Genomic DNA, 10,235 nt, shown 5'->3' with positions numbered 1-10,235 from the left:
TGTCTACTCAGGAAGAAAAAATGAAAAAGAAAATTGTAACTTGTATGTATGTCATACACCCACCGCCAGCTGAGAAACTCGCAGCCCATTTCCAATTGGTTCTTGTTTAAAACATCAAACATGGAATGCCCTATTCCTAAGGTATATCTCTGTCGCAAAGCAATTATGCTACTAACAAGTGCCACTGCACAAGCAGCATGTAACCGGGGGATGTGGCAAAGCTTATGTAAGGAAAAAAAATCAAAAAATCAAAAATCAAAAAGAGAAAGGCGAGAGAAGCATACCATTCGAAATCAGCCGACGTTAGAACATAGAAAAACTGACCTTTCGATGAAATGCCTCCGAAAAACATCTCTCCACCAAGAAAAACAAACCCATTTCTTAGATTTCATCTGGAAAAGAAGAAAAACGCTGGATTTCATGATTAACAGATTTCTCTCAAACCCATTTTCACGATTTTTCCCAAACCTGTTTATGTTGTTGCTTGTTGATTTCTCTGTAATTAACATATTTCTCCGTTTCCCTTGCACACTTCTCATTTGTTCATGCAACTTCATTTTTTTCATCTAAATCTTCTTATTACAAGGTGCTTTTCCCCTTCTCTGATTGACCAAAGAATCTACTAATTCATCAAAACTTCCTATACTTTTTTAGATGGCATGCAGTGGTTTATGAAAAGTTGCCTTTATCATGCTTTATCTTCTTTTTTTGAATGATAAAATAGTGTGAAGTTGCAGTGTATAATATTAGAACTGATTGCGAAATAGAGAAGGTCTTAGGGTTACTAATGGAGTAGGAGGCCTTAGGTTTACGAAAACGAAATGGAGAAAGATTTCACGAAACACTGTTTTTCTCCTCAGAAAAACGCAGATGAAACACAGTCGTTTTATTAAATGACATGGCCCACCATGTCAGCATTTGCACGCCAGTTGTGATCTGGCCGCTTGCATCCAGCGTTTTTCTGTTATTAAAATTATTCATATAAACACTAATTTCTAATGATATATGTACAAACTTCTGGATTACAATTACTAAAAAATTGTAATTTCAAACTCATGCACGCGTTTTATTTTGGACAGCAGTACTAAAGGTTCAAGCTTCAGAACCCCATACATATAATTAAATGCAGGCTCCATAGATACAATAGATGGCCGGGATCACTATTTCAATTCGAGAAGTTAGCCAAAGGCAACAGCAAACTTCCAAAACAAACCTATGCCATGCAACAGAGACGATACGAGACTATCATCCAAAAACATCTTGAGGTTTAAGTGAGAAAGCATCTAATTGCACACTATTTTCATCACCATCCTCTAATTTAACCCAAAAAGAACAATTTAGATTTTTTTTTTGTTCGTAAGAACAAAATTTAGATATTAAAAGTCCACAAACAACCTCCATTCAAAAAAAGGGGGAAGAACCCAAAAAACTTAGATATCTAACTCCGAACATATATGCGATAGTTGAGATTTAAAATCTATTATCCAAGTACCTTTGATTCAAAGACCATAATTTGGTAAATGGAAACAAATCTCACACGGTAGCTTCCACTTCAGGATCAGTTTCAACTGGCACCGAAGGGACATTATTGTTACCCCTTAAACGTGAAGATACATTATCAATGGCTGAATTGAGTTGGCTTATCTTTGCATTCAAGGTCTGCCGCGTCTTCTGGTTTCCAGGAAACAAACAAAATGGAGTATTAAATCTATTCAATTAGCCGGAAACAATGCATACGGGGTCATTAAAAAGTAATTACCTCCAAACCTTTGTCATAATAATACGGTCTCCTGGCCTTTTGGAACCCATATTCATCTTCATTCAGCAAGGATCTTCTTATCTGCATAAAACAGAGCAAACCAGGATTAGACCCAAATTTAAAACATAAACCAAAACCCAAAAGAATGAAACAGACCATCAAACATATTTTAAAGCCCAAAGGACAACATATTCATTCCAATTGCCTCCCCAAGAATCATAACGGATGATACACAGATTATCCATTTTGCTTTAGAACTTGAGATAGATTTTCAATAATGGATAATTATGAGACATAATTACAGGGATTAAAAGGGCTGCATGTACTCATTGGCATTAAAGAGAAGGAAACTACCACTTGTACAACCTTTTCATTCATGTAGATCTGGGACCACTTTGATGAGGTGCAGGAAAAATAATCAAACTTGTAAAATGAAGGCAAACAAACTTTCCATGGGATAAAGTTAAAATTAGAAGTAGCATAGTTTTGTCTATATACGAGTTGGTACCTGTAGTTTGCATGGTAATTCATAACGAGATAAATATTTGTTTCGATTGGTACATAATGAGATAAATATTGCATGCGCTTGATATTCATCAATAGAAATATTTCATGAATTCTGGTTGTTAAAACTAAAGGTAGGATATCCATTCACCTGAGGAGCGAAAATATAAGCTAGAGTTCCAAATACAGCACCACCTAGAAGAAAACCAGCAACAAAATCACCCGCACCACTTCCGCTACCATCACTGCATATATTTGAGACAACAAAAGAAAAGACTGATAAATTTACAGTACCATTAGCACCGTCAAATGATTAAAATAAACCACCTAGATACCAGGGTCTGACCATTTAGGCTCCTGATACTCAGTAAAATATTTTTTTTCAGTGATAGTATCAGTAAAATTATCAAATTAGCAAGTCCCAAACTCTATATAGCCTCTCGTTTTATGATTTTTTTTTTTTCCTTTTAATTAAGTTTTCAAATCCACCTTAACACCTAAAACACATTCGTCAACTGACCTTTAATATTTTGATTCGCATTTAATAAGAGTGAATCCATAGAACTCAATAAATCTATCACAAACAAGGATTTCTTGCTTGTACATGAATGTGCAGTGATTATAGTGAAAAAAATAAAAGATAATTAAAACCGACTGAAACAGACAATTCCAGAGTTTCTTTCTTGCTTGCTTTTTCTTGATAAGCAAAAGCCATTAAGCAAGGTAAAGTAGTCGACCGCAAGCAGAAGCATAATAAAAATCATTGATGCTTTCCAAATTTCGAAACTATGTCTTAAATACAACTATCCAACAGCTTCCCGCCAATTGAAGTAGTTCATAAAGCGCATTTAAAGGGGGCATTAACACCACTTCTGAGTAATTCGCACCTTCCCTGTGAGATAGGACTTATCAACACATGGAGTGGGAATGTACGAAAGCTTTAGAATATCATCTTAGGACACTAGAACAAAACCTTTTCTTACCCCAAGCTTCAAATAGTACAGACATTATTTGTCATTACATGTGACTATAGAAAAGAAGAAAAAAGAAAGAAGGAAAGTGCAAATCTGGTAATAAATTATAAATACTAGAAGCTGCTTTCTACAAATCATATCTATCATGTTTTTATTAGCTGTAGCAAAATATGGGAAATAAACTTCATAGAAGTTGAAATATGAAAAAAAAAAAAAAAAAAACGCAAGCCTAGAGTTTTTTTGTCTATGGATAAAGAAAGGATCTAACCAATAGAATAAGCATGGCAAAAATCAGTGAGGTTTTAGCCTACATAATAACAACAGTTTACTTGCGTCACGATATAAGAAACTATTTAGGAATCAACTCGTGTAATAGAGTCGATCACCTAGGTATTGAGCAGCAGTGTAGAATCAAATCCCAAAAATCTTTTTTTTTAATATATAAGATCCCAAATATATTAAGTCTTTTCTGAAAGGTAACTATCTTGATTTCATAAAAAAATTCCAATAGAATTTTTGAAGAAGAGTTTTTTTATGAGATATTTTCTTTGTATATATTACTTTACTCAATCAAGGATGTCAAGCGGTATTACTCATCCAAAAAAAAAAAAAGGATGTCAAGCAGTATTAAATCATTGTTTTGACTTTCTTTCCTAAGCATAATTGCTAAAAGAACATTACACTACAACCTACCGGTTTGGTGAAAACACAAGGCCACTTAAGCGCAAATGTCATCTAGAGCCTAGGCGCAAAGTGCAAGCTCATGCCTAAATAACTAAAGAGCACATTTTTAAATATGATGTAAAGTAACAAAAAACCAATAAAATACATTAAAAAAAGCTTTAAAAGGAAAATGGGTAATATATTTAGCCTATTAACTCAATTTATTACTGTATCATGCACCATATAAATCAAGTAATAAGCTAATTACATATAATTTAAACAATACATTTTAAATAAATCTCTTGTGCTTTAATAACTATACATATCTATGATATTGATAGACATAATAAATTCAATCAAAATATACCAAGAAGGCCATGAGCAAAATAGTTCAAGAATTGTAGATATTGACTTCTATTCTAACATAAGCAACAAAAAATTAATCCATCTAGAAAGCCAACTTGGATTATTATATTAGGTTCAAAACATATACATTACACATGACAACATTGGTGCCATGGCACGTAAATGATCTTCAATATCAACTAAGCTACTTAAGATTATTTGAGTACTTTATTTTTGGGTCTTACACTGATTTATATATAAATTTCCCCAAAAGAAACTACAATAGCATGATTTTCTGCGCTTTACGCTCACCCAAAAAGCTCGCTTAAAGTGCACTTTTGCATATGCACTTCGCTTTTGGTATGTGAAGTGCTTCGGCCTTGGTGCAATGTGCTTTAAGCGTGCTCCTTTTTTCTAGTTGAATATTTGCAAAAAGATTTGATTCATTGACTTTATGTCTTCCTACATCAACCTTAGCTCTCTTGAATGCTACTAAGCTCTCAAATATCCTAGATTGACCAAACCACAGTGGATACCCTTATGAGCACATAACTTTTAGATAAGTAAAATTATGGATATAACTTCACTACAACTGGCTGGCAAAGTTTGCATCAACTCACACAGAAAGCCAACAAAAAGCAAAGAAAATAAAGATTTTTTGTAACCCGGTCCGTATTCATATGCAATATAAATATACAGACATAAAATTTCACATAGATTGAAGTCCAGAAATGATATACCGGTACTCAGCACGAACAGATAGCCTTCCATTACTTCCCGCTTGGTTCGATTTCTTTTTTATTATCAGTTTCGGGGTTTTCCGAAATGCATTGGGTTTTGTGGACCAAAGCTCACGCGCATTGAGTTGAGATCCGCCTATAAGAAAGAAAAGCCATTATTTGCAAAATTCTCATCTAAAATTAAACAATTAAACCCACCACGAAACAATCTCGAAGCTCTTAGAAAACCAGCACAAAAAGAACAACATTTTATTTAGGTTCAATCTGAGTAACCCATAATTGAGAATTCAAAAAGAAAAAACCTTATTCTTTAAGATTGCATTAAACAACTCTGAAATTCACAGTATAAAAAGCTTTTAGTTTATGTGTTCTGTATAAGTTTATCACATTTTTTTTTTAAAGAAGGAATCTCATCAGAGGAATTGAATGTTGGAATCAAATATTTTGGGACTAAAGGAATTTAACCAAAAAAAAAAAACGAAAATGTAAGTTCTGCCGAAGTGAAGTCGAATTCTTTTTTTATTCGTTTTCATATAATTCCTTCTTCTTTCCCTGGCTTTCTCCGCAACTCAAACAGTTATTTGTCAAATGGAAAATGGAACCCTGGAAAATTTACCTGAGATAGACAAAGGAGCAAAGCAGGTCGCCATAAGAAAGCGTGAGATCTAGCGAGAGAGAGAGAGCGAGCGCGAAATGAAACTGGGAGAGACTCTGAGAGAGAGAGAGAGAGAGTATTCTGTGTATTCGATAATTCGATTTATTGGAATTGATCAAGTTTGTTCCAACAAATACCCCTACTTATTGTTTCAGGTAAGCAATTGAAATTGAAATTACAGCAAAGCACATTCCATTCATTTATTTATTTATTTATTTATTACAAAGAGAGGGAACTGTCTAAAAATTACCTCGGTACTATCTAAAGTTTGTCTTTTGATATAAAAAGAAAGTTCTAAACCCCTTTTTATCACATTTATGTGTTAAACTTGCGATAATTCAATGGTAACATAAGTTTTACTTTTTTTCAAACATGTACTAGCTTTGTTTTAAATCTCTCTGAGTCAAGTTTCAACAAAAATAGTTCGATATAGATCGATTGAGCTGATTCCAGTTAAATGAGTTGGGAGTTTTGATTCATCAATTGTAGCCCATTTCAAATCAATTCCAACCGAAACCAACTGATTCATAACTTTGTTTTTTTTTTTTTTTTTAATTATGTTCGATGAATGAGTTTGTTTATTGTATAATATAATAGAATTAAGCATATGTTAACTTTTTTATCCTTATCTTCAATAAGAATGGTATAAAAATTGAAAGATTAATGATAGTGTTAACGTTGTGTTTCGTACGCCTTTGAACCAGGTTCTAGTAGTTAGTCTTCATAATTGGGTCTACGAAAATAGAGAATAATGCAACTAAAAGATAGTGGCTTTGGGGCTGGAGAATCTCCGATGTCAAAATCAGTAAAGTCTCTTGAAAGTCTATAAATAAGTAAGAAAGTTTAGAGATTACAGAGAGTTTCTCATACTTAGAAATTGCTACTTATATTAAGAGTTTAGGAGGGAAACAGATCGTGTCTGCCCCTATGGAGTTTGTGTCCTTCGTAATGTTCTTTTTGTCAAAATCTTTTAATGCGGCGTGACTCTACGACGGCGTCATTAATACAGCATGTAGTTCGGATAGTGGTGTCATTAATGCAGTATGGTTCTCTAATTTGCTTTATCTTCGGTGGTCCGTCGATATTCTCATATCAGAGGATCAAGGGTTTCCTGTCTTTTCCGTTCTGCTCTGCACAAGTTCCCATGATCAGAGTGTGGCTGAGATATGTCAGGCATGTCCGTCCCATCAGCCACATATTTACTTTTTCTTGTAGGTGTCTTACTTCATGGGTAAGCTTAGACCCTAGGGTCGGGTATCAGGCTGAGGCCTAGTGGGCTTGTGAAGCGGGAAAAATCCTCTTACACATAGAGTTCTTTACTTTATTTAATTGAACAAAAATATTAGGATAGGAATTGGTATTTTGTATTCTATTTGTGACCATGCACGAAAGACTATCATTATTATGTGCTTATAATTTAATGGTGATTATATTTTTCATAGACGAGAATATATGAGATCAATTGAGATTAAATACATAAATTACATGTTTATTTAAATTATATAGATTCTTATCATATTATTATTGAAACTAGTCAATAAGTTTATATTTTAAGCTCCTTATACATGGTTTTTAAATGCTTTGATTGCATTATATATTTTTTAATATTTGTTATTCATATTAGAATAACCGATTTAAAAAATCATGAATCGCGCTATTCAATTTGTTGATTTTTCTTATCTATCGAATTACTTATTTTTCAATTTCGAAATCTAATTTTGATTCTTCGAGCCTTGCTCACTTTACATTTTACCTTTGTAATATAATTACATAATGCATAGATATTCATAATTTGAATGGAAATTTATTATAATTTCTATCTAAATTTTAGAGTACATAATTCAGAAAAAAAAAATAATACAAAATATAAATCTCGTAGCATCTATTGTTACCAGATCCTATAAATGATTTCATACTTACTCAGGCACGACTCTTTCCTAGCATTAGCATTAAAGTTTGCAGCTTTGCTCTTTCCATTCACTCAACGCTAGCGGGATATACATGGTATATAGAGATTTCCGAAGGGTACGTATGGCTTTGGATTTTCCGCCAATTATTGGTGTTAGGTTAAACTTCCTTTCCAAGACAACAAGGACAACAATAACAACAGCAAAAATATAATAACATTAATTATTGTAAAAACTATGTCTTATGTATGCAAAAAGAATCATGCAATGTTGAATGGATGTTAGGAAATAATTTTTATCTCACTTCATTTTATTTCTTTTTTAAAGATCATTTAAATATAAACATTTTCAAACTAATCATTAAAAATTTTCCAAACTTTCAAATAAAAAACAATTCAACTTTTTCAAATTTCAAACTAAAAATTATATTAAAAAATTATATTCTAATAACATTTTAACTTTATAATATTTTTTATTTAATTTTTTTCTCTCATTTCCCAAAATTCAATAAATACTTAAATACTTAATTCAAATAATCTCACTACTGTTCACAAATCATCTTATTACTATTTCTAAAATTTTCATCTTATCTCATATCATCAAATCTTCCAAGCAATTCAGATGGAGGGAGGCACATCTCCTCCATCTTGTTTCCTCATCTTCTTTCCTGCACCACCCTCCGCCACCATTCTTTCCATGCATCTCTTCAAGTTCTTCCCCACACCACCCAAATCCACCCTCGCTGGTCCTTCTACATGCGGGGCGAGGGTAGGGTAGTGGGGTACGGGCCCCTGTTGCCCTCTTGTCTCAGCCTTTTTCTTCTTCACGAAAAGCTTTTTTTTTTTTTTTTTCCTTCTAAAACTATGAAACCTTGCATTAAAAAAGTAGTACATTACAGGGATAAGAGAGCATAAACTTAAGACTAACATAAAGGAAATACAGTCATTTACAAATTAGGGTGGGTCCTTGCCACTGTGAAATTCTAACATGCAATCTGGAATTTTGATGATGGGTATATCTCCAAAAAAATTATTTGAAGATGCCCATTGCGCCAATGTATGCGCGCACCAGTTCTGGGTCCAGTGTATTTTGACTTCTTCCCACTTAACAAATATGTTGAGCATAACTTTCGTGTCCCTTATCAATCCTTCAATGGTCCAGTCTGAGATTTGATGATGGGGATTATTAAGAGCTGTGATTACCACCTGTGAGTCACCTTCAATGAAAATATTAGGCCAATTCTTTTCTGCTGTCAATTTAATACCTATGAAAGCTGCAAGAGCTTCACCTCCATTTGGGTTACTCATAGGAGAAAATTCAGTAATACCTCCAAAGAATTCTTGAGTAGGGGCAGCCTAGAAAAAGATGAGAAATTGTTTTTGTGATTATTGTGTCAATTATTTTACCATCTCTCTATATGTTACTCTAACAATTGTATATGCAGCATACTAAAAGGCAGGATACTTGGTGATAAGCAGCGGCACTTATTTGATATGCAGTGGAGAGGACATGTGCTACACACGTGAGCAACCTTTGGCTTATCTGTTTTAGTGAATAAGAGCCGCTGGATCAAAGACACGTGCCGCAATCCTTTGTGCATGTATATACATGCATTTTAGTCGTGTTAGGGTTACGAGTGATTTACATTTAAGCATTTTGGTTTCTGCCGTTTCGAGAGCTCTGTATAGAACTGAGAGATAAGCTAGGGTTTACTGAGGGATAGATGAAAGTTGTATTGAAGCTTGTATTTGGCTCAGTATTAGCTTGATCTTGTGTAAGATACATTGGCTTTTGAAGATTGCTCAATAAAGAATGATCTCTGAGGCTGTTCCTGCCGTGAATGTAGGCCATTAGGGCCGAACCACGTAATCTATGTTTGTATTTCTTATTCTTTTATTCCTTTATTTTTCTTGTTAATTTTTCTGCTTGTTCTTGTTGTTCTTGATATTTTATCTTTAATACTTGTGATTCTTGAGTTGAATTTCGAGGTATTGAGTCCTTAGGCTATAAGGGACTCTGGTTGTGTTTTTCTCACAGTTTCTTCAACCAATTAACAAATGGGACAAAGAGCCTAGTCATTACTAAGAGAAAGGCAAGGTTTAAGCATTGATCTAGTTGGAAGAATGTTGCTTAAAATTTTCCAGGTAAGAAGCTTTAGCCGATCTTGGACCTTGAGTGACCACAATATTTTCCACATAGTGGGATCATTATCCTGACTGTTGGAGTTCAAAACAATAGCAGCATATGTTGATTTGATAGGTAAAAATACCACTAGAGTGGTGAAACCATTTAAGACTATCTCTCAGATTATGAAAGTTATACTGCATAAGAGGGATTTTGGAAATCTCTCTTAACGTAAAAACTGAAAAAAGAGCCTGCAGTAAGGGGATGTTCTATCTCCTAGGTTCCTCTAAGGTAAGATCAGAAACTTTCAAATCCAGATCCTTAAAAATTTCAGAGGAAGAGGGAGTTGGAAGAGCTAGAGGGATAGAAGGGATCCAAGAGTTTCTCCAAACAAATGTGGTGGCCCCATTATTTATTTGGTAGCAGAAGCTATTGGCAATAAACTCCCTTTGTTTGGCCAAACCTTTCCAAAAACTGGAATCTTTTTTCTTGATTGGGACATCTAGCCAAGAGTCTGCTTTCAAATAAATGCTAGAGATCACCTTTTTCCAAATACACGAATCA

At 33.8% G+C, this 10,235-nt stretch overlaps 1 protein-coding gene across 4 annotated transcripts; it reads right to left on the bottom strand.

The window, feature by feature from the left end:
• Positions 1–1,317: 1,317 nt before the first annotated feature.
• Positions 1,318–5,796, bottom strand: LOC121256379. 4 transcript variants are annotated; one of them, XM_041157158.1, is made up of 6 exons: positions 5,716–5,796; positions 5,602–5,668; positions 4,986–5,121; positions 2,415–2,508; positions 1,760–1,840; positions 1,318–1,668 (listed from the first exon to the last, which is right to left on the bottom strand). In XM_041157158.1, exons 2-6 carry the CDS (start codon positions 5,633–5,635, stop codon positions 1,534–1,536), a joined length of 480 nt encoding a protein of 159 aa, XP_041013092.1. In that variant the 5' UTR covers positions 5,636–5,668; positions 5,716–5,796; the 3' UTR covers positions 1,318–1,533. The 4 variants fall into 4 exon arrangements, with proteins under 4 accessions (XP_041013092.1, XP_041013091.1, XP_041013089.1 ...); XM_041157157.1 differs by having other exon boundaries at positions 1,318–1,671; positions 5,716–5,792; XM_041157155.1 differs by lacking the exon at positions 5,716–5,796 and adding an exon at positions 5,184–5,201 and having other exon boundaries at positions 1,318–1,671.
• Positions 5,797–10,235: the final 4,439 nt, after the last annotated feature.

Source organism: Juglans microcarpa x Juglans regia, chromosome 3D, assembly GCF_004785595.1.
Source record: "Juglans microcarpa x Juglans regia isolate MS1-56 chromosome 3D, Jm3101_v1.0, whole genome shotgun sequence".
In the NCBI taxonomy this organism is placed as follows: Eukaryota; Viridiplantae; Streptophyta; class Magnoliopsida; order Fagales; family Juglandaceae; genus Juglans; species Juglans microcarpa x Juglans regia.
The sequence above is the reverse complement of the archived record's forward strand: the minus strand, read 5'-3'. Positions and strand labels throughout refer to the sequence as shown.